Source organism: Acanthamoeba castellanii (genome assembly GCF_000313135.1).
Source record: "Acanthamoeba castellanii str. Neff unplaced genomic scaffold scf7180000084435, whole genome shotgun sequence".
NCBI classification, from domain to species: domain Eukaryota; phylum Discosea; order Longamoebia; family Acanthamoebidae; genus Acanthamoeba; species Acanthamoeba castellanii.
The window spans coordinates 1-23703 of record NW_004457366.1 but is presented as its reverse complement, the minus strand read 5'-3'; the positions used below and the strand labels follow the sequence as shown (position 1 = coordinate 23703).

General features: G+C 58.4%; 10 protein-coding genes across 10 annotated transcripts; 5 read left to right on the top strand and 5 right to left on the bottom strand.

Annotated features, from left to right (window-relative positions):
* Window positions 1–558: 558 nt before the first annotated feature.
* ACA1_321030 (uncharacterized protein) lies at window positions 559–2770 on the top strand (the record flags this gene model as incomplete). Its single annotated transcript, XM_004336551.1, has 6 exons — window positions 559–714; window positions 815–1051; window positions 1141–1240; window positions 1326–1723; window positions 1869–1943; window positions 2237–2770. The coding sequence occupies 6 exons, from the start codon at window positions 559–561 to the stop codon at window positions 2768–2770; spliced, it is 1500 nt and encodes a 499-aa protein (XP_004336599.1).
* Window positions 2771–4480: 1710 nt separating this feature from the next.
* On the bottom strand, window positions 4481–6421 carry ACA1_321020 (uncharacterized protein; the record flags this gene model as incomplete). The annotated part of the gene is made up of 4 exons (XM_004336550.1): window positions 4481–5355; window positions 5457–5591; window positions 5662–6301; window positions 6407–6421. 4 exons carry the CDS (start codon window positions 6419–6421, stop codon window positions 4481–4483), a joined length of 1665 nt encoding a protein of 554 aa, XP_004336598.1.
* Window positions 6422–7666: 1245 nt separating this feature from the next.
* On the bottom strand, window positions 7667–10462 carry ACA1_321010 (uncharacterized protein; the record flags this gene model as incomplete). The annotated part of the gene is made up of 11 exons (XM_004336549.1): window positions 7667–7740; window positions 7817–8006; window positions 8079–8278; window positions 8353–8614; window positions 8685–8756; window positions 8808–8908; window positions 8995–9310; window positions 9406–9555; window positions 9643–9933; window positions 10092–10234; window positions 10327–10462. The coding sequence occupies 11 exons, from the start codon at window positions 10460–10462 to the stop codon at window positions 7667–7669; spliced, it is 1935 nt and encodes a 644-aa protein (XP_004336597.1).
* Window positions 10463–10527: 65 nt separating this feature from the next.
* ACA1_321000 (kelch repeatcontaining protein) lies at window positions 10528–11766 on the bottom strand (the record flags this gene model as incomplete). Its single annotated transcript, XM_004336548.1, has 5 exons — window positions 10528–10721; window positions 10838–10993; window positions 11095–11247; window positions 11353–11517; window positions 11622–11766. 5 exons carry the CDS (start codon window positions 11764–11766, stop codon window positions 10528–10530), a joined length of 813 nt encoding a protein of 270 aa, XP_004336596.1.
* A 583-nt stretch (window positions 11767–12349) lies between these two features.
* Window positions 12350–13617, top strand: ACA1_320990 (K+ channel tetramerization subfamily protein; the record flags this gene model as incomplete). The annotated part of the gene is made up of 2 exons (XM_004336547.1): window positions 12350–13193; window positions 13316–13617. 2 exons carry the CDS (start codon window positions 12350–12352, stop codon window positions 13615–13617), a joined length of 1146 nt encoding a protein of 381 aa, XP_004336595.1.
* A 158-nt stretch (window positions 13618–13775) lies between these two features.
* On the bottom strand, window positions 13776–17877 carry ACA1_320980 (RNA recognition motif domain containing protein; the record flags this gene model as incomplete). The annotated part of the gene is made up of 14 exons (XM_004336546.1): window positions 13776–13846; window positions 13928–14727; window positions 14826–14919; window positions 14990–15262; window positions 15354–15557; window positions 15684–16079; window positions 16164–16267; window positions 16376–16443; window positions 16544–16689; window positions 16785–16915; window positions 16994–17225; window positions 17296–17423; window positions 17573–17673; window positions 17731–17877. The coding sequence occupies 14 exons, from the start codon at window positions 17875–17877 to the stop codon at window positions 13776–13778; spliced, it is 2895 nt and encodes a 964-aa protein (XP_004336594.1).
* A 411-nt stretch (window positions 17878–18288) lies between these two features.
* Window positions 18289–18615, top strand: ACA1_320970 (uncharacterized protein; the record flags this gene model as incomplete). The annotated part of the gene is made up of 1 exon (XM_004336545.1): window positions 18289–18615. One exon carries the CDS (start codon window positions 18289–18291, stop codon window positions 18613–18615), a length of 327 nt encoding a protein of 108 aa, XP_004336593.1.
* Window positions 18616–18949: 334 nt separating this feature from the next.
* Window positions 18950–21141, top strand: ACA1_320960 (DNA primase small subunit; the record flags this gene model as incomplete). The annotated part of the gene is made up of 11 exons (XM_004336544.1): window positions 18950–19070; window positions 19237–19343; window positions 19415–19480; window positions 19543–19651; window positions 19729–19800; window positions 19875–19977; window positions 20044–20142; window positions 20234–20441; window positions 20522–20657; window positions 20768–20908; window positions 20990–21141. The coding sequence occupies 11 exons, from the start codon at window positions 18950–18952 to the stop codon at window positions 21139–21141; spliced, it is 1314 nt and encodes a 437-aa protein (XP_004336592.1).
* An 897-nt stretch (window positions 21142–22038) lies between these two features.
* ACA1_320950 (SET domain containing protein) lies at window positions 22039–23107 on the top strand (the record flags this gene model as incomplete). Its single annotated transcript, XM_004336543.1, has 5 exons — window positions 22039–22297; window positions 22373–22450; window positions 22535–22652; window positions 22726–22857; window positions 22948–23107. The coding sequence occupies 5 exons, from the start codon at window positions 22039–22041 to the stop codon at window positions 23105–23107; spliced, it is 747 nt and encodes a 248-aa protein (XP_004336591.1).
* Window positions 23108–23153: 46 nt separating this feature from the next.
* On the bottom strand, window positions 23154–23579 carry ACA1_320940 (uncharacterized protein; the record flags this gene model as incomplete). Its single annotated transcript, XM_004336542.1, has 1 exon — window positions 23154–23579. A coding segment is annotated over one exon (426 nt), but the record flags the coding sequence as incomplete, so codon positions are not given.
* Window positions 23580–23703: the final 124 nt, after the last annotated feature.

The following is a 23703-nucleotide window of genomic DNA, read 5'->3' as shown; positions in this document are numbered from 1 at the left end:
GAAGAGATGAAGCATGGAGGACATGAGCGAAGCAAAGCACTAATAAAAGCGAAAAAGAGGAAAGTGCCTACCCGCGCGCCATGGTGGGACTGCTGTTTAGCCAATCATTGTAGTTGATGATGAGACGCCTCTCGAGGTGATTACCCAAGATTCGCTTCACGTCGTCGAGGAGTGGTGGCCGAGGCGGGAACGGAACGGTGAGGAAGCGTTTGAATTCATCTTTTATCTTTCTTAAATCCTCCCCAGCCGCACCGGCAGATGATCCCATCATGTTGATATTGGAGAAGGAGTGCTTCGAGAATCGATGGAGGCCTGGTTCACCTCCTTCAATTTCCTTGTGATTCGATCGGCAGCTGTTGGCCGTTGTTGTTTTTTCACCGCCACCAGTTTTGGCGGGAACGGCCTTGTCTCGGGAGTGTCCCCAACGCACTGTCGCCAGAACGCCTAACGAACCGGGAAATATCCGGCCACGGCCGCCGGTGAATTTTGGAGTGAGATTTGGGGGCGACCAGGACGACGATTGTCCATTGCCTTTGTGATCGAAAAACATTTATAATAATGAGGAGGATCAGCAGAGTTGTGGCGTCGTCCGCTCGCGGTACGGCCCTGAACAAGTCTAGCCGCACTGCCGCCGTCTTCTCCCGCGGCTATGCTGCCCCCGAGACGCCCCAGACCGATTTCAAAGTGACCGATGCGGGCATTCGCGTCTATGCTGTACGCCCCTGCCCACTACACGACATACTCCCCAAAAACGGGGCTCGAGCAAACCATTCGCGCCAGTACCATTCTAATTAATGGTTTGTTCTCGCCACAGCATGGCGTTGTGCACGACATGAACTTCCTGGGCGATCTTCCCGCCGATGCGCAGGAGGTCCTCTCCGGCAAGGAGTGGGTGCCCCAGTCTGTTTCCGACTTCACCGCCAGGTGGGAGAAGGACGCCCCCGAGCTCGCTAATCAGGCCCGCCAGCTTGAGTCTCTCATTACCAAGTTCGAGAAGGACCCCGTCCAGTTCGGCAAGTCTGAGGCTTATCTGCGGGACATTGCCATTCACGTATGCCCCCCCCCAAATACCGCAATCAAGCTACAATACAACGTGTCGGCATTGAATGCTTATTGACATCTTATATATAACCCTAACAGACTACGCTCGAGCGTGCTGCCGCTCGCGACGTGAGCCCTGTTGAAATCGCCCTCACCCACTTCTGGACCGCCTACTCCGAGGTCCCCTCTGGCGGCAAGCGTATGTTCTGCTCTACTTGGCCTTTGATAAATGTCCCGCCCCATGCCTATCAATTTCGAACCTAATTGATTTGCGCATTTTGTAGTGCGCGAGTCCGCCCCCACCCAGCTCGAGCGCGTCAAGGCCTTCCTCCAGAGCAAGAAGGATCCCGAGCTCAGCGCCCAGAACTCGCGGGCGAGGAAGACTGCTGCCATCGTCAAGTTCGTCCAGGCCTCGAGCGCCGAGGACAAGGCTGCCGCTGCCGCTCTGCTCCTCGGTTCGGAGAAGGGCCAGGCCCTCAAGGCCGCCCTCAAGGGCGTTAACGACGCCGCCAAGAAGGAGCAGATCGTCAAGCAGCACCTTCAGTGGGATGAGGCCACCCAGGCCGCTGCCGAGCTCACTCAGAGGCACCCCGAGTTCACCGAGCTCAAGGAGGTCCTCGCTCACTTCCCTCCCCTCGTTCATCACATCGGCGAGCCTTCGGCCGTTCAGTACAGGTTCAAGGTACAGCCCCCCCTCATCAATCTCATTCGTGCTTGTGCGCCGAACTTTCGATTTGGCGGCTTTATCACCTTTATTTTTATTTTCATCTTGCTGTCATGATGTGCTTATGGCTCTGAGGCTAATGTCTCTCTGTTGACACATGCAGCACGCCACCGACAAGGCCTACAAGAAGTGGCAGCAGAACTACTCGCTCACCAGCTCCGATGAGGTCACCGAGAAGGTACTCTACCACTTTGTTTTGTCCTGGTTGTTCCTCCCTCGTCCCTCGTGTTCTTCTCTCGTTCTTCTCTCGTTCGTCTGGAGTGGTACAATGATGATGCAATTACGCTATCGATGCCTCTTGTCTAACAACCAAGAGTGCACTACCATGAGAAATAATTATTGGAGCTGTCTGATACACCACTACCAGTCTCTCTTTCTCCCGTGTCTTTCGCTTCAGTGGGCGTTACTCTCTCCGTGTTGCTCACACCGCTTCTCTCTCTCTCTCTCTCAATACACCAAACACATGACTAGGACCCCCTGCTCAAGAACCTCAGGGAGCTCCTCTACTCGGGCAAGCCCGCCAACACCGTCGCCGACGCCAAGAAGGCCCAGGCCCTCCAGCGCAGCTTCCCGGGTCTGCTCTTCTCGCGCGACGTCGAGTCCTTCTCCAACTTTGTGAGGAAGGACGAGGAGGTCAAGAGCCAGCTGAGCACCATCTACGAGGACAGCCTGAAGGAGTACCCCAACGACCCGGCCCTCGCCGTCCCCAAGGACCTCGACCAGAGGGTCAAGCTGTGGAGCAAGCACACCCAGGAGCTCGCCGACGTGCAGCAGCAGTGGCTCGACGCCAAGATCGCCTTCATCGACGCCAAGATCCAGGAGGGAATGGTCCAGATGGACAAGTTCGTGAACGGCACCGTGGATGACATCCTCGCGGACCACCCCGAGTGGGAGAAGGAGATTGAGGACGACATCGCCAACCACCGCTGGGACCCCGAGATGGAGAAGAAGGAGTACGACAACGCCCTCCACCACTACTACGAGCACCACACCGTCCACGCCTAAGCTCCCCCCCGATCGGCTGTGTCCCTCCCCCCCACTATTTCTTCTTCGGTGTGTACCAACTGTTCTCCTGTCTACCTTCTTCTTCCTCCTCCTCCTGTCCGCCAAACAATGGAGCCGCTCCTTTCTCTGTCGTCTCGATATCGCACCCCTGGTGTTGGGCGAGCCGACGCGGCCAGCTTCCTCAGTACTGGAGGAGTACATCTGGGGCCATCCACCTCTCCCTTGTGCCCGATGCTGTTCAGAGGTGGCCCCAGATGTACTCCTCCAGACGAAGAGCTCGCTTCTCACCCCCCCCCCCCCGCCAAACCACCAACCATCGCACCAAAGATCATTGAACATGTTTCCTTGCACTACCCCTATTCCTGCCGACCAGCACAAGACAACGTTGGTCTCGGTTAGGGAAGGGCCGTGGTGAGGGTCCCAGTGATGCGACAAGCCAGGTCGTGTGTGCTCATGAGGGCGAGTCTTGCTTCTGCGGCTCAGGTGGTGGTGTCTTGCTGCTGCTGCCGTGCTGGAGCATGCACTGCTTGAAGGCTGTCAGCTCCGCCTGGCATCGTTCTTCCTTGTACCCGTTCTTGGCCAGGCACGTCTGGATGTCGCATGCCAGCACTTGGCATGGGCCGGGCGGCTTCACCTCGCTTGTGTCTGGACCGGCAAGTGTACAACATGGGGGGGGGTTAGTTGGTGCTTCGGGTCATGGTCTCCTTGGCGGGGGCGCTACTGTACCGTGCTTTGATGAGGAAGAGGCAGTGCTTCCCATTGAGTGTTATTGTTGGCTGCGTCGAGGAGGGTGTGGCAATACGCAGGGTAAAAGATAAGGAATATTACAATTTAGCAGAACAACTGGTGCGTACCACGCGCGCCGGAACCAAGACGGCACGTGAAGGAACGAAGGTTTCATGGTGTAGTGGTATCACGTCTGCCTCACACGCAGTAGGTCCTGGGTTCGAACCCCAGTGAAACCAATCTTTTTTGATTTGGTTTGCGCCGAATCGAGAAATAGAACAGTCAGGCGGTTCACCGAAGATGCAATACACCAAAAGCAAAACGACTTGTATTTTGCCGCGGACATAGACACACGAAACCACTCTCACCAAGAGTATGGCAAGAGTACCACCGTGCCGGCTGATGGGGAGGCTATGCCGCGCCGGCAAGGTAGTGCTCCAGACGCCCGAGGTAACCTGCCGCCTGCCCGGGCCAAAGCAGCCCAAGGGGAGGGCCAGCAAGCGAAAGGCATTCAACCGACGCTTCATGCAGGGGAGCAGCAATGAGCGATTGTGCAACAGCAACCTGCGCTCTGGGGACTTGGTGCTCTGATGTAAAGCGAGCGTAACAGTGATGAAAAAAGATTGGTTTCACTGGGGTTCGAACCCAGGACCTACTGCGTGTGAGGCAGACGTGATACCACTACACCATGAAACCTTACTTATCTCTGTAGATCGGTGGTGATACAGACAACACTGGCAGTGTTACAGTCTTGCAGAAAATGGGAGAGGCAGACTGTTGCTCTGCCCGTGGGTTACGCTTTACCGGCAGGCTCTGCGCGCCACACGGGAAGGGAACTGTACATTGTGGTGGTGAACTATTTACAACTGTTCTGGCTGCCGCCACGCGGCTTGGCTCTCGGGTCCTCCTCGGGAGAGGCTATTTACAGGGGAACTGGCTAGGAGAAGAGCAGGAGAGCCGACGCCCGAGCTTGAAGGTGATGGTTTACGGCGAGGTCAACGCGGCGTTCAAAACTTCGGCTCTCCTCTGCTGGTGGCGGGTGGAAGGAGAGGGCGGGGGCGTGGCGGGAACTGCTGACTGCGCCGCAGCAGTGCCGCGGCCGCTGACGGGCTGAGGAGGAGCAAAGGCCCAGGCCGGCGCAGGGGTCTCGGGCAGAGGGTCCGCCTCGGCGGTGCCGTTGAGGATGAAGTCGAGCGAGTTGCGAGCGCCCCCGGGAGCGACGGCCAGCTGCTGGCGGCGATGATGGTCGTGGTCGTGGTGGTGCGGGTGGAGGGAACCCAAGCGCTCGAGACGACGCGGCAGGGCGGCCGAGTGCGCTCGCAGGTCCGAGGCGGCATCGACGCGGAGCTCCTGAATGCGAGCCTCCCACTCGGTGCGCGTGTCCTGGATCATCTCGCGGCCGGCCATCTCGATCTCCTCGCTGTCCTCCTGCTCCCTGAGGCTGGCGAGCTCGGTCTTAACGCAGGCCAGCAAGGCGAAGATGGACTTCTTCGCCTGCGCCGCATCATCGGTGGCGGTGGTCTCCCGCTTCTGCATGGCGCCGAAGAGCCGCTCCATGCCTCCCATGCCGGCGTCAGCCGTGGCATACGACGCCGAGGGCCGCCTGACGAGAAGCGGCGGCAGTGGACGGGCGGGCAGAGGCCTTGCGCCTGCCATGCGCGCTCTGAACCTCTTGGCGCTGTCCACGGCGTGCCTGCGGGTCTCCTGCAAGGGCTCGGGAGTCGAGTCGTCGCTATCGATGAGCTTGTGACGGGTCTCGTCGAACGAGGCCTTCGACGCGGAGTTGGAGCGAGAGCGCTTTCCCTTTTGCCTCAGACGCTTGTTCCGTTCGCGCGTAGTGGTGGTCATGTCCTGAGGATCTGCACGGTCGTCGACGAGGGTCAGCAACGGTTTTAATCGGAGCTGGGTGCCGTTCAGGCGAGCCGAGAGAGAGAGAGAGAGAGAGAGAGTGAAACTGTACCCTTGACCTTGCGCTTGCGCGAGCAGTTGGAACAATGGGCACCGAACTGCTGCGCGTTGCGGAAGTGGCTCTGGGGCCAAGTGTGCTGGCAAAACTTGCAGTGGTAGTACGCCGTCCCGTCCGGGTTCTCGTTCACTGCGCGAGAGGTTCGTCAGTCCTGTGGCGGTCACTTGCATCGGTCACAAAAAATGAGGCGAAGGCGTACTGCCATGCTGGTAATAGTTGGCCGGTGGCGAGGGAGGGCCGGACTCGTGGCCTTGCAGGCGGGCCACGCGAGGCAAGGAGCCAGTGTCGAGGTCGGGCTGGCCTTCGTCGCCCTCCTCGCCGCTCTCCACGAACCCGTCGGACTCGTCGTCGTCCTCCTCGGCACGCGGTTGGGTGTTGTCCGGACGAGTGTCAGAACGCGTCTCGACGCCGTAGTCATAGTGTTGCTCCTCCTCTATGTACATTTCGTCGACGTCAATCTCATCTTCGTCTTCTTCGAGCTTCTTGCTGCCCGTGGACACCAACGAGTCGGAGATGCTGCGCTTGCGCTTCGGCTGGCTGCGTGCGGAAGCGAAAGCGCGGTGCTTGGCGGACGGTTGGTCCGGCAGCCGGAGCGACGACGACGAACCCACACGAGCGCGCGACAGCGGGAGCGGGAGCGAGAAGATGGGTTGCCCAGACCCGGGTCCCAGCGGCGGGGAGACGCGAACGCTAGCGTTGACACTAAGATGGTGCGGGCTGTAGAGATCTACACCGAGCGGGCTGCTAGAGGTACTGTCGCAAGGGCTCGGGCCTAACGAGAGTTGCGGGGACGAAGTCGGTGACGATGAGGTCTCCTCAACCACGAGATCCTTGGTGTACTGCACATTAAAGGACAAGGTTACATGAGAATTATAAGCAGATGATGAGAATTCGATCTTAAGGCTTTTGATGGTGATGACCTAAACCCATAAAGCAAGAGGCACAAACGTGTGATGCATCTTCATTCGAAATTGAAAGTGAAATGGAAAGAAGGTAAGTTACCCAAGTAGGTTGAGTGTCAACGGCGTTTGTAGAGGGTGAGTAGCGAGCGCCGACCGAAGAGCCAGTAGAAGAAGTGACGAGCTCGTGAACTTCCATCGTAGTAGTCGAAATGGATGAACGACTTGAATTTACAGGAGATGGAGAAGTTGTTCGGGTAGTATCGAGTAGTAGAAGTTGAGTAGTAGAGGAGCGGAATGTATACAATATGAACAGATAGGTACAAGAGAAGTTGAAGAAGCTAGTGCGACACCGTAGCGATGATGGTGAGCGATGATCGAAATCGGAAGGGTGGTAACTCTACAGGAAGGTACGCGGTAAATTAGAAGCTCATGTACTCCGCCTCGGAAGACCGAAGATGGAGGACTGTTTGTGCTACTGAGAGCCGAGCAGCGTTCGGTTCGCTATCGACCGAACCCTTGTACTGTGAAGAGATGGGTTCTCCTTCCTCCTCGGCGTGTCGTCAAGGCCCAACACTCGCAAGGGAATTAGGAGAGCGCGATTGAACGCTTGAAAGCGGGTCGAAATCGATTTCGAAGCAGCAGTAGCCGAGAGTGATGGCGGCGAAGCAGCAGTGAGGCGGCGGTTGGTTTCAGTGGCAGTGACGATGGGTACGAACCGAAACTGAAGCGGAAGCGGACAGTGAAAAGTTACTGCTGACTGCCGCCGTACGAGATTTCTCTACCAATCGCACACTGGCTTTGTTCGATCCACGCCGAATTTCCTGTTGATACCTTTCACAACCGAGAAATTTCCAGGAGGGTCCGTATTGCCAACGGCTACTTGAGAACACGCGGAAAAGTGTTTAATATTTAAAATATGCTCGCCTTCTCAGGGTTGTCTGCTTGGCATTCTCTGGTATACCTGGAAGGGAGCGCGTGCTTCGGCGGTAATCTCACGGTCGGCGGTAACTACACCACCATCACAGAAGTCGACTTCTCAGCCCTGATGATGGCGCGGGATCTGAAAAGGGGAAGACGACAAAGAAAAGGCTCCGTGACCACGAGGAGGAGGTGCAGCGTGCCCGCGAAAGAACAAGGCAGGGAAGAGGAGGGCTGGAAAGAAATACAGAGCTCACTGTGTTTACCTCACCTTGGCCCACGCCAGAGAGTCAAGTGGCACTACACAACGGGGGCGGGGGAGGGTGCGGTGGCTTGAGCAACAACGGAGTGGCGCACCGCACACGATCACAAGGGACCTCCACTTCACTTGCCGATGTTCATGAGGCGACCCAGAACAGCGTCGAGCTCGCCCAGCTTCTTCTCGGACTCGGCAATATCTGTTGGAAAGAAGAAGAAAAGAAGCTTAGGGCCGGGGTGCGCTTCCGGCGCGTAAGCGAGTGGGACGTAGCGTACGTTGCGCGAGCTCGGCCTCAACCTCCCTGCGCCTGTGCACCTCCTCCTCGTACTTCTGAGTGAGAGTGATGACCTCCTCCCTCAGCGACTCAGCCTCCTCGGACACTTCGGCCACGGCCTCCTCGCCCAGCTTCTGCAGCTGCTCCGAGGCGACCATCCACTGCTCGACCTCGCCCTCAAGACGTTCGATCTGTTGTGAAAAGAACGAACTGTCATTAATCACTCCTCAAAAAATAATGAAATAGAGGCCAGCGCGCTTTACCTGCGCAGACTTTTCGTCCAGGAGCCTCTGGTACTCCTCCAACTTGGCCTGCAGCTCCGTTGGGGACTGGCCAGACCTGGCCTCGGCCAGCCTCCGCTCGACTTCCTCCCTCTTGGCGGTCTCGTTCTCCAGCTTCTTCCTGTCGTTGGCGAGCTCGCCCTCGAGCGAGGTCACCTCGGCCTGCAGACGCTTGATTTCGGCTGCGATGAACGCAAACAGAAGAAGCGTTAGGTCAAGGCGGCGCACGCAATTGCGTTCACAGGGAGAGAGGTACCGCTGTTGTCGACGGCGGCAGCGCTGGCGGCAGCCGTGCGGGCCTTCTCGAGGTCGGCCTGCAGGGCGGCCTTGTCCTTCTGCAGCTGGACGATGGTGGCGTTGCTCTTGTCGGTCTCCTGCTGCAGCGCGGCCACTTGCGAGCGAGTGGACGCCTCCGAGGTGGTGAGCGAGGCAATGAGGCCGTTGAGCGACTTGACCTCCGTCTCCAGCTCGGCGACGCGCTGCTGGCTGACATTGGCGCGCTGTTGGGCCTCCGCAAGCTGCGAGAGGAATTTGAAAAAAACGTCAGGCTTGAAGCTCAACAAGCTTAAAGGTGGCGACGGTGAGCACCTCCTGCTTGAGGCTGTCGGCGGCCTTGGCCTGCTCGCCGTCGCGGTCGCCCACGGCCTTCTCGAGGAGGGCCTGACGCGACTCGGCGGCGTCCCTGCGGGCCTGCGCCTCGGCGAGGGCAACCTTCACGCCTCCGACCTCATCGGTGAGGGCCTCCACCTGCTGTCCGAGCGACGAGGCCTTCTCCGTCTGCTCCTCCAACCGGGTCTGCGCATCGGAGAGGGCTGCACGCAAGAAAGAGAAGGCCAAGCTTGGTCAGCCAACCATCAAAGCAAAGCTTGAGTGCCCATGCAACGCGAAGAGAGCGTACACTTCTTGGCGGCTTCGAGCTGCTCGGCGAGGTGGCGCGCCTTTTCGCTCTCGGTCTGAGCCTGGCGGGCCTTGTTCCCGGATTCGGCGCGGAGGGTGGCGATCTCCTGCTGCAGCTTCTGCCTCTCCTCGTCGGCCTGGCCCTCCTGGGCCTGCGCCTGCTCGGCGGTCTTGAGCGTGGCCAGCTCCAGCGCCTCGCTCTTGGTCTGCAGCTGGGCGAGGAGGGTCTGATTCTCGGTCGTCAGCTCGGCCTTGGCGGCAGCGGCCTCCTTGGCTGTCTGCTCGGCAGACTCGGCAGCGCGAGCCTTGGCGCGCAGCTGTGACTCCAAATCGGCCTGGCGACATTGAGACAAAACGTGGTTAATGCGTGCGTTCCTGTAAATGATCACTTGCGAGGCGCCGCGTTGGGTACCTTCTCCTTGGTGAGCGCCTGGCGCCTCTCCTGCTCCTGGGTGAGACGCGTCTGGGCTTCGGCGGCGGCTTTGCGCGCATCGTCGAGCTCCTGGTCTCTCGCCTGGGCCACAACGTTCTGGCCCTCGCTGCGCTTCTTCAGGTCTTCCAGCTATTTACCACCGGCGGGGGGAGGGCATTTTTCAGTAATACGCTTTGATCAGAAGAAGTTGGCCGGTACGCCGAAGGGGTGTCTTACCTGGGCTCGGAACTCGTCGGCCTCCTTGGCCTTGGCGGCAGCCTCCTGCTCCTTCTCGGCCAGCTTCTTCTTGACCTCGGTGAGCTCGGCGCTTCGCTCCTCGACCACCTTGGCCAGGCTCGCGAGGACGGCGCCGCTCGCTCCGCTGTTGGCGCTGCTGCTGCTCGTGGCGGCGGTGGTGCTAGCCCTGGGCGTCGCGGGTGACGCCGAACCAGCAGGAGCGGCGGCGGCGGCAGTCGTGGCCACTGGCGTCGCCTTAGCCGGCGCCGGTGCGGACACGGCCGGAGCTGCCTGCGTGGGTGCGGGAGCAGGAGTGGCGACAGGCGCCGGCGCGGTGGCGGGCTTGGTGACCTAGCCCCATATTGCGGCGTGAGGGAACGAACGCGAATTCGGCGCACTTGGCCGACATGAGACGGAGAAAAGAAAGCCAAGCCAGGCAAGATAGATACCGGTTCGGGTTCGGCGGCAGCCGGCGCGGACTCGGCGGATGACGAGGAGCTGGAGCTCGAGCTCGAGCTGGAGGCTGCCGCGCCCTTGCCGAACGGCACAGTGGTGGGACCGGATTCGGTGACAGCCACCGGCACGAACGCCTCTGTGCGTGGGAAAGGGAACACGCGCGCAAGTCAGAACTTCCGGGGCTCCTTGTGAAGGAATGGAGGCGTGGTGGCGGCAGGGAAGCGGTACTGATGTCGATCACGTAGAGGTCAGCATCGCCGCCCACAGAGTAGAGCAGGGTCTTGCCGACGAGCGCAAGCTGGTGGCCCACAGACGGAGGAGGCTGCTCGCCCAGCACGTCGTTGTCGCAGCCGCACCACTGCATCTCGTCTGTGTAGCATGCATTGGCGGCATTTATAGAAACATCAAACGAGGGTCAGTCCCGCGAGCTCAAGCGAAACGCTGGCGCTGCCGCTGGGGAGAAAGTGTCAACTCACCGAGGTCGAGGTAGTGGAGATCGTTGAGTGCGCCGTGCGCGCTCTGGCCGCCGAATACGTAGAGCTTGTTCTCGGCGATAGCGGCGCCGAAGGCGGTACGAGGAGCGATCCACCCGTTCACCTGGGGCTGGGTCCACGTCCAGGTGTCTGTGTGGGATGATCCACGTGGCAATTGCGGCGCGTCATGCCCGACGTCAGCTACGCACACGACACAACAAACACTCGGGTGTAGCGAGAGAACTGTGGCATGGGGTAAGCGGTACTGGTGTCAAGGAGGTGAACGTCGGAGTAGATGTTCTTGCCATCGGATCCGCCGAACACGACCATGTAGTGCTTCCACATGGCCGCGGCATGGCTGAAGCGCGGGCTGGGCGGCGTGCCCTGCGTCTTGATGATGCTCCAGTCGTTCTTGGTCCTCTCTGAGTGGTTCGCAAGTGTCAGATTTGACTGCGTGTCCTTGTGACATGGGGTCCGGTGATGCGTGTGCGGTGATGCGCGTGCGGTGGTGCGTGTGTCGTACCGTTGACGAAGAGGTAGAGATCGTTCAGGGGACGGCTGAGGTACTTGCCGCCGAACAGGAGAATCTTGTTGGGGCCGAGCGGCACCGCCGAGTGGGCAGAGCGCGGCAGCGGCGTCGTGCCCGTGCATCGAGGGCGCGACCACGCCAACGTGTCTGCGCGCGTAGAAGAAGAAGAAGGAAAGTGCACGAAAGAACGCGGCAACGTGAGTAACGACGACCGGTGTAGCAAGCCCTTCAGGCGTCTGCCTAAGGTCGTACCGGCATTGAGAAGGAAGACCTCGTTGTAGTTGTGTGTCTTGTCCTTGCCGCCGAAGATGAAGAGGTGGTCCTTGTTATTGTTCTGGATGATAGTGGAGCTGTGGTCCTGTCGCTCCGTGGGTCCCTGGCCCCTCGTCGCTCCGTCGGTCCACGTCTTCAAACCACCTTCACCCCATCGTCGCATTTAGACTCGAAGAGTGCCCGCAAGTGATCGATACGAAATGGACATGTTCGATTCCAAAGAGTGAGAGGGGGGGTAATGTGCATACCTGTGTTGAGAATGAAGAGATTGGCGTGTGTCGTCTTGTTGGTGTTGCCAGCGAAGACATAGACCTGCTTGTCCCTGGCCGTAATGGAATGGCCCGAGGCAGGGAAGGGAGATTTGCCCGATGCTTTGGTTGCCTTCCACACCATCCTCACTCTAGGTAATTTGATTTACAAACTAATGGTAATTATTAAATTTGTGTTCTTCGTGAATGTAACGCGCGTAGTCGGCCATGGTCGGACTTCACCGCCGTATTGAGCCAACCCAAACCTGTCTCTGAACCCGTCCCAGTCGACACTCAGCACCAGTCGACGAGTTGCCTACCTTGTATTCGGCAGGTGGTGCGTTCTACGGAGCGAACAGGGGATCACGAAGCTGGGAAGACGAAGTTGCAAGCCACGGCCGGGTGCGTGCGAACTCATCACCTGGGGTGGGTAAGCCTTCGCCGAGTTTTCCTGATGGGGTGGCCTGCACTTGGATGGCGGCAGCAGCTGCGTTTCTGCTCAACAGCGCCTGGTCGCCTGTCCAGCTCGTCACCCGACCCGAACAAAACCACGCCTTTGCTCGAACAAGCACATCCAGTCCCGTTTGCACCCTTGCGCCCATGTTCAGTAGACCCCACGATCTCGCTCACTCATCAGTGGACACCAAGTGCGTCGCCGACTCCTGCAGTGTGTGCAGTGTTTAGTTCGAACTAACCCAGTGTTGGCTTGTTGTCGGTGTACATGCAGGATGGAAGAGGTCACATCGATGGTGGCTGACCTGACGCGACAGTGCAAGGAGCTGGAGCAACACAACGCGCTGCTCGAGGTCGAACTGGCGCGCAAGCAGGCGTTCTGGCAGGAGCTTGGCCTGATCATGGCCGAAGACCAGGAGGAGCACGAGCGCGCGATCAGGGCCACCCGCCGCAAGCTGCGGCGGCTCAAGCGCCGCCTGGCCGAGCGGCAGCGGTTCGCCGACGCCCAGCGCGAAGCGGCCCAAGGCCGGGTGGTCCTCGACGTCGGCGGCACCCGGTTCACCACCACCCTCTCCACCCTGGGCGATTCCGTGCTCGCCGCCCTCTTCTACGGCCGGCAGGACCTCGACGAAACCGTGGATGACGACGGCGCAGTGTTCATCGACCGAGACCCGCAGGCCTTCGCCCACATCCTTCAGTGGCTGCGCACCGGGGTCGTGCCGCTGGTGCACGACGCGGCCCAGAGGAAGACCTTGATATTGGAGGCGGTGCACTACGGACTGGACCAGCTTACGAGCGAGCTGGAGCTGCAGGCGAAGCATGAAGAAGAAGTAGATAATGAGAAGCAAAAACAACAGAAGAAGAAGAGGCGAGGAAAGAGTAGGAGGAAGGTGGGGTGGGTCAAGGTGACGAACGCGCAGTTTCTGGACCTCGTCAACCGACCGCCTCACGGCGGGCTCAAGTTCAACGGGTGCGACCTGCGCGGCTTCGACTTCCACGCGATGCACCTGCGACGCGCCAACTTCCACCGGTGCGACCTGACCGGCGTCGACCTCCGCCACGCCAAGCTGAACGGCGCCTGCCTGGTCGAGTGTTGCCTGCGCGACGCCAATCTCTCTGGTGCGCAACCATTCCCTGCTGTGGCGCACATTCACTTGCGCTGCTGACACACTACGACACACAACGCACGACACACACGACGCACGACGCACACGAAACGCGACTCACACGACACACAACAGGAGCGGTGCTGTCTGGCGTAGACCTCACGGACGCAGATTGCCGACGTGCAGACCTGACGAACGCCGACCTCAGGGGTGCCGTGCTTTCCGGCGCGGACCTGTCCGAGGCCAAGCTGGACCGCGCAGTGCTCGATGACGCTCGCTCGGCGGAGCTGGTCCCGGCCAAAGCGAAGGACATCGAGCCGATCGCCACCGGTGGCCTCGTCCTGGGCTTCAACAAACTCGACCTGTGCCCTCTGCTCAACGTTGGCGAGTGTGCGCCCGCCACGTCGAGAACGACCACCACAGTCTGGCGAGTCTGACAGCAGCGAATCTGCCCCGCGCTCGATTGCTTAGCCAAGCTCAATGAGGTGAGGAATGCTTACATGATTGGAAAATCCGCTTATGTGTTTGTTTTGAAGAAGACGGTGTTGTGTGGCCACGAACATGGGGAAGAAGAACGTTGGGGGGCTGACGTTCCTTATTCGAACCATCTCTTCGTGGCTTCCTTGGCGACTGGAGAGGCAAAGAGACGCTCCTTGTACTGGGTCACTGTTGGTCCCTCAGTTAGCTACAGCCCACAGCAAGCACGCACACCGCATGCATGCACAACGAGTGGAGAGGACAAGGTACCCATGGAGTCGAGGGCATCGATGTCCTTCCTCTTCTTGACGGCGGCACGCGCCTTCCTGCTCAGCGCTGGCAGAGCGTCAGCCTCGACCTCTCGCGCCCTCTTCCGCTGCGGCTGGCTCTTCTCGTCCTGCTGCTGCTGCGGCGGCGCCACCTTCTGCTTCTTCTGCTGGCGCGCTCCCTCCTTGCCCGCCTTGTTGTCATTCTTGACCGCAGCCTTCTTGTTGTTGCCGCTGCCGTTGTTGCTGTCCTCCCTCTTTCGCTTCTGGCCGGCCGGCTGCTGTGGCTGTGGCTTCGGCTTCTGTGGCGAGGCAGCGCTGTTCGGGGCCTTCTTGTTGCCGCCCTTCTGCTGCTGCGCCTGCGCCTGCGCCGCGGGCTTCCGCTTGGCGGTTCCGTCGCGGGCCTCCTGCTCATCGAGCGCGCGGAGCTTCTTCTGCTTGACCTGCTGGAGCTGCAGTCGCTTCTGCCGGCCCTCCACCACCCGCTTGTCCTCGAGAGCAAACTCCACCAGCAGGCGCCGCTTCTCGCCAAAATACTTGGGGCTGTTGTTGACCTCGCGCAGACCGATCAGCGCGTGGTCGTGGTCCTCGAACTCGACGAAACCGAAGCCCTTCGATCGCTCGTTCTCGCCCATCACGATTTTCACCTGCTTGATGCGGACGTCCTTCTTGAAGCCCGGCTCGGCAGCGGCGGGTGCAGTGGCCACGGCATCGAGGAAGAGCTTCTTCAGCTGCTTGTCGGTCACGCTCTTGGGCAGATTGCGCACCGACAGACGCGTCTTCGATACGAAGAAGTTGGGATTCCTGCGTCGGAGCGAAAAAACAAAGGGGGGGCAGTTAGGCGGCTGCCGGGCAGCGAGCATGTAGAGATGGCGATGGAGTTATGGGGGGGGGGCGCTTACTTGAGCTTCTGCTTCTTGGCCCGCATGGCTTCATCTCTCCGTGCGATCTCCATCTTGCTGAGCCCCATCTGCTCGCCCATCTCGGGCGAAATATCTGTTCTCGCGTAGTGCGTGTGAGTGGCGAACACACACACACACACACACACACACGGAGCAAGACGTACATCCTTCGGTCGCCAGATAGAGATTACGCTTGTCGCGCTCCTCGGTCTCCTTCTTTGTTGCGGTGGTGAATTGGTTCGCGGTGCCCTTGTCCACAGCTCTGTCGATCTGCAATTCGCGGCCCTCCATGAAGATGCCGCTCTTGCCCACGGTGGCGGACAGCACGGCCTTGGGCTGCGAGGCCGACGGCGTGGAGGTCGTAGTCGAACTGGTGGTGGTCGCCGCTTGCGGTTCAGCAGCGGCCGCAGCCGCGAACTGACTCGCAAACAGTGCAACTGTAATCATAAATAAATAAATAAATAAATAAAAGACCAAATAAAAGGATTAAACAGTGAAGGCACGCAGAGAAAGAGAAAGAAAGGGTACCCTGAGCGAGCAGGGAGTCGGCGGAAGCCTTCTCGGCGAACTGGAGGAAGGCCGAGCCACGGGCCATGCCGGTCACCTTGTCCTTCACCAGGGCACAGTATCGAATACGGCCAAACTCGGCAAACTTGGCACGCAGGTCTTGCACGGTGGCGCCGAAGGGCAGGTTGCGAATGAAGAGGGTCGTTCCCGCTTCCACCTCAGCAGCTGAAGGTCAGAAACAGAAATGTGTGTGAACAAGGCAAGCAGGCTGACGTGATCACCAACACAATGCAATGGCCCGCGGAAGGGCACACGTACACTTTGTCTTGGGCTTTTGTGGTTTATCGGCACGAGCCTCGCTCTTCACGGGGACGGTATCGTCATCGTCCTCCTTCTCTTGCTTCACTTCGACCATAGCATCGCTATCCAGCTCTTCGTCATCGTCGTCCTCGCTTCCCTCTTCCTCGCTGTCGTCACTGTCGGCGCTTTCATCCATATCTTCACTGTTGTCGTCGTCGTCGTCGTCTTCATCGCTTTCACTGTCGCCGTCTTCATCGCTCTCATCTTCGTCCAAGTTTTCCACCTTCGGCTTCTTCGTCTTCTGGTCCTCCTCGTCGACCTCTTCCTTCTTGACGGCCTTCTTTTTCTCGCCGTCCTTCTTGTCCGACTTGGCCTTGACCTCTTCTTCAATGACGTGCTTCAGGTAGCTCTCCCTCGCCAAACACCAATCCACAGCGACCCGGCGACCTTCATATTAAAACACACACACAACACAACTCGTGTTAGAACGGAGCGTTTAGGGTTAAGATGAAACCCATAGTCGCAACGTACCTCGGATCGGCTGTGCGTTCACTTTCTCGAGCGCATTGGCCGCTTCCTCCTTCGTGAAGAACTCGACGAATCCAAAACCGCGGGGATTGCCGGTTTCCTTGTTCCTGCGACGATGGCACGCGACGAAAAAAAGAAGCAGAAGGGTAAGTGGTCCGACGGTAAGATGAGATGAGATGAGATGAGATGGCAACAGGCGGGCGGAGGGAGCGTACTTGGGAATGATCACGTCGACGAGCTTGCCGTGGGCGGCGAACTTCTCGCTCAGATCAGCCTCGGTGGCCTGCGAGCAGAAGCGGCAACGAATATCGCGAGGCCCATGATTAAGACGTCGATCACATAAGTTTGAGGTGGGGCGGATGAAGGGGTCGCGATGAGAGTACCTGGAACGGCAGGTTGCGGATGATGAGACGGCCGTCCCTCTTCTCCGGCTTGAATGAAGCAGAGATCGTGCGGTCTCCCAGAGGCACGTTCACGCACTTCTTGGAGGCCCGCTCGGCAAACTTGGCGTCCTTGAACTCCACGTGAGCTGCAAGTAGGAGGAGGAGGAAGAAGCAGAACGTGAGCCAGTGCTAAGCGGAGCCGATAGTTAAAATGCGTGGCGGAGAGAGTGGTTGAGTTTACCGATGACGGTGTTCTCCTTGCCGAGAGGGTAGGTGATGCTGGTAATCGGGCCATACTTCCTCAGCACCTTCTCCAGCGCCTTTTCGTCGACCGACGTGGGCAGACCGCTCACGATCACCACCTTCTTTTCACTGTGGAGGCACACACGACACATCAGCGTTAGTGACACCACGAAGAAAAAAAACAGGCATGGCCCAATAGCTACGTACACTTTGGGAGGCGGCTCGCGCTTGGGAAGCGGAGCGGGGGCGGGCTTTCGCTGCTCCCGCTTCGGTGGGGGCGCGGGCTTGGCGACGGGCTTGGCAATGGGCTTGGCGACAGGCGTGGGGACGGGCTTGGGCTCGTTCTTGCCGATTTCGTCCTCCTTGGTGATGTCGTAACCATCGTCCTTCAGGGCACCCTCATCGTCTTGGTCCTCCTGCTTCACTTCCTCTACGGGCTCTGGAACACAGAATTGAGATGATGAAAATCAGGTCACACACACAGAGAGAGAGACGGCAGGGTCACTTACTCTTTGGCTGTCTCTTTTCCTTTTCATCGCGCACACGAGGCTTGGCAACTTCGATGAGGACTCTGCTGCCCTTGAATGGCTTGCCTGAGTACTGGCGCACCGCTGCCGCAGCATCAGACTCCATGACGCTGAGCAATGCCACACAGCACACGCCACGTTCGGCGCAGAGAGTCAGCGAACGAGGCAGCGACGGTGCATTCAAACAGGACCGCCAAAACAGAAAAAGGGGAGAAGAAGTGGAGTTCAACGTTTAGTAACGGAGCAGAGTGCCACGTACAACTGCACATAGCCCTGTCCGGAGCACTTGCGTTCGCCCTTCTTGGTGATCACGAAGGCACGACGGATGGGACCGACGTCGCTGAAAAGCTCCTCCAAATCCTATTATTGATCAATTAATTGTGTGAATCTAAAAAATGAAAGGGAACGGAATCAAACCATGGAGGTAGTATCCTCTGACAGGTTTCGAAGGAAGATTTTTGTTCTCTTAGGCTCGCGGGCCTTCTTGCCTCCAGCGGGGGCAGGGGGTTCCGCGGTGGCGATGCCGTCGGCAACGTTCGTGCCAGCAGCCGATTTGAACTTCATCTCATCCTCGGCCGGCGATTTAGCTTCATTTTCGATACGGGCCTGCGATTTGGTATCTGCCGTCGTGCTCCACTTCTTCTTTCCCATGATCGATTCTCCAGCAACAAGATGGATCAGAAGGAACTCTACCCGCCGTAGAATCTCCTCTTTCCACGATGCAGACGAGATGGAAAAGCGGAAGAAAGAAAGAATTTTTAAAACAACTTTTTACTTTTTAAAAATGTCAACCAGCTCACATTTCTTAGATGCTTCTAAAGCTGCTTGGGCCGTGCAGAGATCGTGCGCTATTTCCTCGAAGGGAAAGACCGAAGGTTCGTGGCGGAACGAAATCACATCAACACATCGATCCTATCACGCGTAGCGCAGATTTTAGTGCAAAAATCATCCGGCAGCACTACACCTCGAACGAAAATGAGCGCGAGAATCAGCCTAATGGGAGCGGATGACGAAGATCACCTGCACGGCACCGCGCCGGACCACGCCGATGATGGAGAGGGCGAATACGATGAAGATGAAGACGAAGAGGAGATCACGCTCTCGCAGTATCTTGTGGAGCTTGTGTGGAAGGACAAGCGAACTCGCTACCAGTTGTGGAATTGCGGCAAGGTCATCGTCCTCTTCGGCGTCACGGTGTGGGCCATGCGAAGATTCCCGCACTTCCAAGATCCCGAGAGGTTGGACCAGAAGGTGGTGGAGTACATGGATCACCAGCAGCGAATGATGATGGGAGGGATGTAAATCGGCAATAATCAAACTCTCTTCTCACCATAACTTAGGGCACTGGAAATGCCCAGTAAGCGCAGCAGTGATTGTAGATGGAGCAAGGGCACAAGGGCAGGGGCTGTCGCATCTGTCTAGATAAGTAGCAAAAATCGGATATGCAAGCTGGGATAGTATAGTGGTAGTACATTGGTTTGTGGTACCAACAACCCGGGTTCAATTCCCGGTCCTGGCAATCCCTTTTTGCTCTTGGCCTTCCTCCGCTTTGCTCGAAGCTTTTGGCGCGAAGTTTTGGCGGGAAGAGGAAACAGGAGGACACATCCAATTTGTCACCCACAAACAAGCAAGGAAGATGAGCCAAAGCCCACCGCACAAGAAAACTAAACAGCTGGAGGAGGACTCCAAGCAGTCGGCCGCGGAGGTGAATCCGTTTGCTGCCTTCGATTTCCGATTCCTGCTCAAGACCTACTGGGGTACGCACCATTCACCCCCGCATTTCTTTGAAGCATTGCTAAATCGTTCCTTCGCCTAGGTTCTCTGTTCCCTGTGAAGCAAATATGCGAGATGTTGGGTACGATTCACACAAGCTTTGAAAAGAGCAAGCTAATAATAACGGCTAACCCTCTTGTCCTTCGACAGCACCGAACGGGGCTAACCTTGCTCTTCGCGAGTTCTCCTATGAAATTGAGATCGGCAACGGGGAGACGACCTACTCGCGTTACAACACTTACGCCAACGCCAAGGAGGTACCTACCTCGCCTATGCACGCTTCCTTCCGTTGCTGCATTGCATTGGCTTACCAAACGCGCCGATGCAGTTCCAAGACGGCTTGCAGAGGGAGTGCCCGCGCAGGATTGATCTCGGCGCAGTGTTCTCACAGGAGGTGCGACCCTCCTGTCCTTACTACATCGATGCGTGTTCGCTCAACGTGATGGTGATCTGCAGCCCAAAGACAAAGTACTCGTTGCCACCAAGAGGGCCGTGCCGCAAGAAAAGGAGCTTGTGTTCGATATCGATATATCTGACTACGACGACGTGAGGCGATGCTGCAAAGGTAAGCCACGATCCGTTTTCATCACGCTTCTATCGAGCCTAAACTCTTCGTGTCCGCCGTTATGTGTTGGGTGCCAGGTGCTGACATCTGCGGCAAGTGCTGGCCCCTCATGAATGTCGCCATCAAGGTCGTGGATAGGATCCTCCGTGGTGCGTCTTCGCTTTCTCTTTTTCCGGTTTGAAATCTGGCCACGGTCCACTCTTCTCACACCATTAGATATCAGAGGACTTTGGCTTTGAAATCATCCTTTGGGTGTACTCTGGTCGACGTGGTGTGCATTGCTGGGTGTGCGATCCCCGCGCCAGAAAGCTTTCCGTGGAAGAAAGGTAGCCCCCCCCCCAATATGTGGTGATTTGCCTTAATCTTTCCTCACCTCTTCTGTGAATACCTAGGTCCGCTGTGGTAGAGTACATTAGCGTTGCTGGTCAGAGGAAGCAGAGCGACAAGTTTTCCTTCATCAACATGCCACCCAACCTCCACCCCACGCTCAAGTTCGCTCCTTCTCACCATCATCCTCTTCTCTTCCTTTGTCATCAGTGGGCTAGGTGGCAAGTCTTACTGTATCCATTTCTTCCATTGCAGGCAAGCCTATGACGAAGTTCTATTGGACTACTTCGAGAATACGGTGTTCCCTGCCCACCTGTTCGAAAACGAGGACGGCTGGAACGTGGTCCTCAGCACGTTGCCCAACAACTTGCGCGACACGATTGCCAAGGCTTGGCAAGAGGACGAGGAGCTCACGCCACGTGAGCGATGGGACCAATTCTTTGTGGCGGTCAACCAAGCCATCGTACGTTCACCTGGAGCTTCCCCGCGTTTGGCTGATCGGTGTCAACGGACTGATTTCAAACAAACGCTCGCCCAATGCAGGAGAAGGGCCATCTGCGAAACAGCAACCCCGTGTACGACATCGTGTTCACATGCACCTACCCGCGGTTGGATATCCAGGTGTCCAAGCACCTCCACCACTTGCTCAAGTCGCCGTTTTGCGTCCACCCCGGCACTCGTACGATCTTGGCTAGCCTCTTTGCTTGCTATTGTTTCTGTCAGTCGCAGTCTTTACTGTGCGTTTGGGTCCATCCACCATAACTCACGCTGTTGGGTGACTGCTGCCAGACCGGGTGTGCGTACCGATCGACCCGGACCAGTGCGACGACTTTGATCCTCAGGCGGTGCCCACCGTCGAAACGCTTCTCTCCGAGATCGACCAGTTCGACAAGAGGAATGCTACCGACTCGCCTCTGCGAGGCAAGAAGGGTAAGACTGGTCTACTAGTGCCAACTCCTCGTCCCCAATCTAACCCAACAACGGTCGTGCACGTCTCTCTTTCAACTCCAGGACTGCGGCAGTACGAAAAGACGTCGTTGAGGGACTATGTGCGTCTGTTCGAGAAGACTCTGCTCGTTCCCCTCCGGCAACAGGCCGCACGCAAGGCCGACGACGCCAGCCCGTCCAGCCCCGCCGCGGCAGCCATGGACGAGGACTGGTGAAGCCTCTCCTGCCTCACGTACCACCGCCTGACGCAAAGAAGTGCGTTTGGAACGCATTCAATGAGTGTTCTCGCGCGCGCTGTTGATGATGATGGTGAGGATGATGTTTGTGGTTCGCTCTACTCAGCTACATCAACACTGTCATGACGCACAAAAACAAAAACAAAAACAAAAACAAAAACGAGAGTAGCGACCGCGGAGGGTGCGGGGTCGATCTGTGCTCAAATGAATACGAAGTAGCACCCGTTTCCATTGTGCGCTTCCTCTCTGCCCTGATGAAGCCGAAGGGCGACCTCTAAGTCGGCCAGCCGGCGCGGGTACAGCGCCATTGTGGGCGTGACCAGAAAAAAAGCAAGAAAGAAATAAACAGATTTTAAAAAAAAGAGAGATGGAGGACGTGAGTCGAGGGGCGGAGGCACTGGCCATCCGCTGCGTGGGACCTCCTGAGGCGTGCTTCGATCCTCCGTTCGAGGTAATTGGATCTCACTCATTTGAAAGAAGCAGACAGAAGAGATTGATTTTGCACGTCTGCAGTACATTAGGGAATGCGTGGCGGGACCAGGTCAGACTCCTCTTCACCTCAATATGCGGTGCCCCATGCTCGCCTGACAGCGAGGTGCGTGGCAAGGGGTGCAGACAGAGCGCTACGAAATCTATGAGGGCTGCACCTGTGTGCACGACCACTGCGCTCGCTCGAGTGGCGCAGACGAGGACCACAGGGCCGATGCAGAGCCAACAAAACGAAAGAGAAGGCGGACCACAACAGATGAAGACGACGCCACTTCAAGTGAAGCAACAGAAGAGGAAACCGAGAGTGGACGGGATGGGCGAGGTGTGAAGAAGAGCAAACGACAGAGACGAAGCCAGATCAGCGACGGTTGTGCGTGCCTGGCCCGAATGGGCGGTCGTGTGGCCTACGACCCGTCCTCACATCGGCTCCTGCCCGACTATTTCCCTGAGCTCGAGCGCTGCGACGTCACGCACACCACCAGCCAACGTGAAGACGTGAGCGAGGAGGCACATGACACGGATGCCGCCGCCGCCACCACAGCAACAACGGCGACGACCAGGCCCCAACCGACAGACCGGCCGCTGTTCGAGTGTCACAGCCGGTGCGGCTGCAGCGCCGATTGCGCGTCGAGGGTCGTGCAGAAAGGTGCGTGTCGTGTGTACCACCGCGATCTCAACTCTTCTCGCTGTTCGTCTCTCACCGGTGTTTTTACTCCTGCAGGCATAACGCTGCCGCTGGAGGTGTTCATGTCGGCGACCAAGGGCTGGTCCGTGCGGGTGCTCAGCCCCGTCAGGAAAGGTGAGGTGAGCTGTTTGTGTTGCCTTGCCCCCCTCGGTACGGCTCATGCGCAGCAGCCGGCTAGAGCTGATTGATCGATTGCAGGCCAATTCGTGAGCGAGTATGCGGGCGAGGTGGTCTCCACCGAGGAGGCGCAGCGACGGTGGCGAGACGAATACGACCGGGCGGGTCTCAACTACCTCCTTGTCGTGCGCGAGTTCATGTACGCGCTGTGCTTCCCGTCGATGATTTTCAACACGCGCTTACGCACCGCACACGCACGCACACACGCACAGACCGGCGCGAGGAGCGACGCTACGCACCAACATCGATGGCACGCGGTTGGGCAACGTGTCGCGGTTCTTCAACCACTCGTGCGACCCTAACATGTTGCTCTTCCTCGTTCGCGTCGGTTCGCTCATTCCCCGGTGCGCGCCTCACCCCCCCCCCCGCACGCGTTCATGTGTTCTCCCCACTGCCTGAGGCGCTGACTGTGCGGTGCCGTCGCGCTATGCCAGACTGGCCTTCTTTGTATGTCGTGATGTGGCGGCGGGCGAGGAGCTGACGTATGACTACGGCCACGGATCGACTCAGGCTGCCGACGCACCAGCCACGAGGCAGTGCCACTGCGGTGCCCGCCACTGCCGCGGCGTACTCCCCTTCGACCCCCTGGCCTGACTCGCTCATCAGCTTTGCACAAGTGATTTCTTTTATTTACACTAAACTACACGCACAGCACACCCGAGCCGCTCCAAAAGAAGGGCGTGACGGCAGCGGTGGGCAGGTCGAGCCGCTGATGGGGTCCGCTGGTGATTCGTTCGCCGGGGCGGAGGACCAGCCGGGCGGGTCCCTCCTCGACCCAGAGCACGCCGCGCGACTCGATGCGCACCCACTCGTAGGCCGCGAGGGACACCACCCGCGATCCGCTCTCCACCGCCGTCGCGGCGCTGATCGATGCTCTCTCCTCCTTCGTCTCCTTCATCATCTGTCGCCTCAGCTCCTTCCTCCTCCGGTTCTTGCACTGCTTCGTTCGCTCACGGCCGTCCACGCTCTCCTGTTGTCGACGCCCGGCAGCCTCTTGTCTTGGCCCGAGCCATTGATTCTGGTTTCGGTCCTGCGCATCGACGACGTTGCCCCGCGGTTGATTGTCGGCTTGGCCGCCACAGACGTCGTCGTCTGCCTCTGCGTCGTCGTCGGTCGGCTTCAGCGTGGGCGTGGGCGAGAGTGGTGTGTCGGTGGTGATGGTGTGGTTGTTGCGGCTCGGCTCACTACTG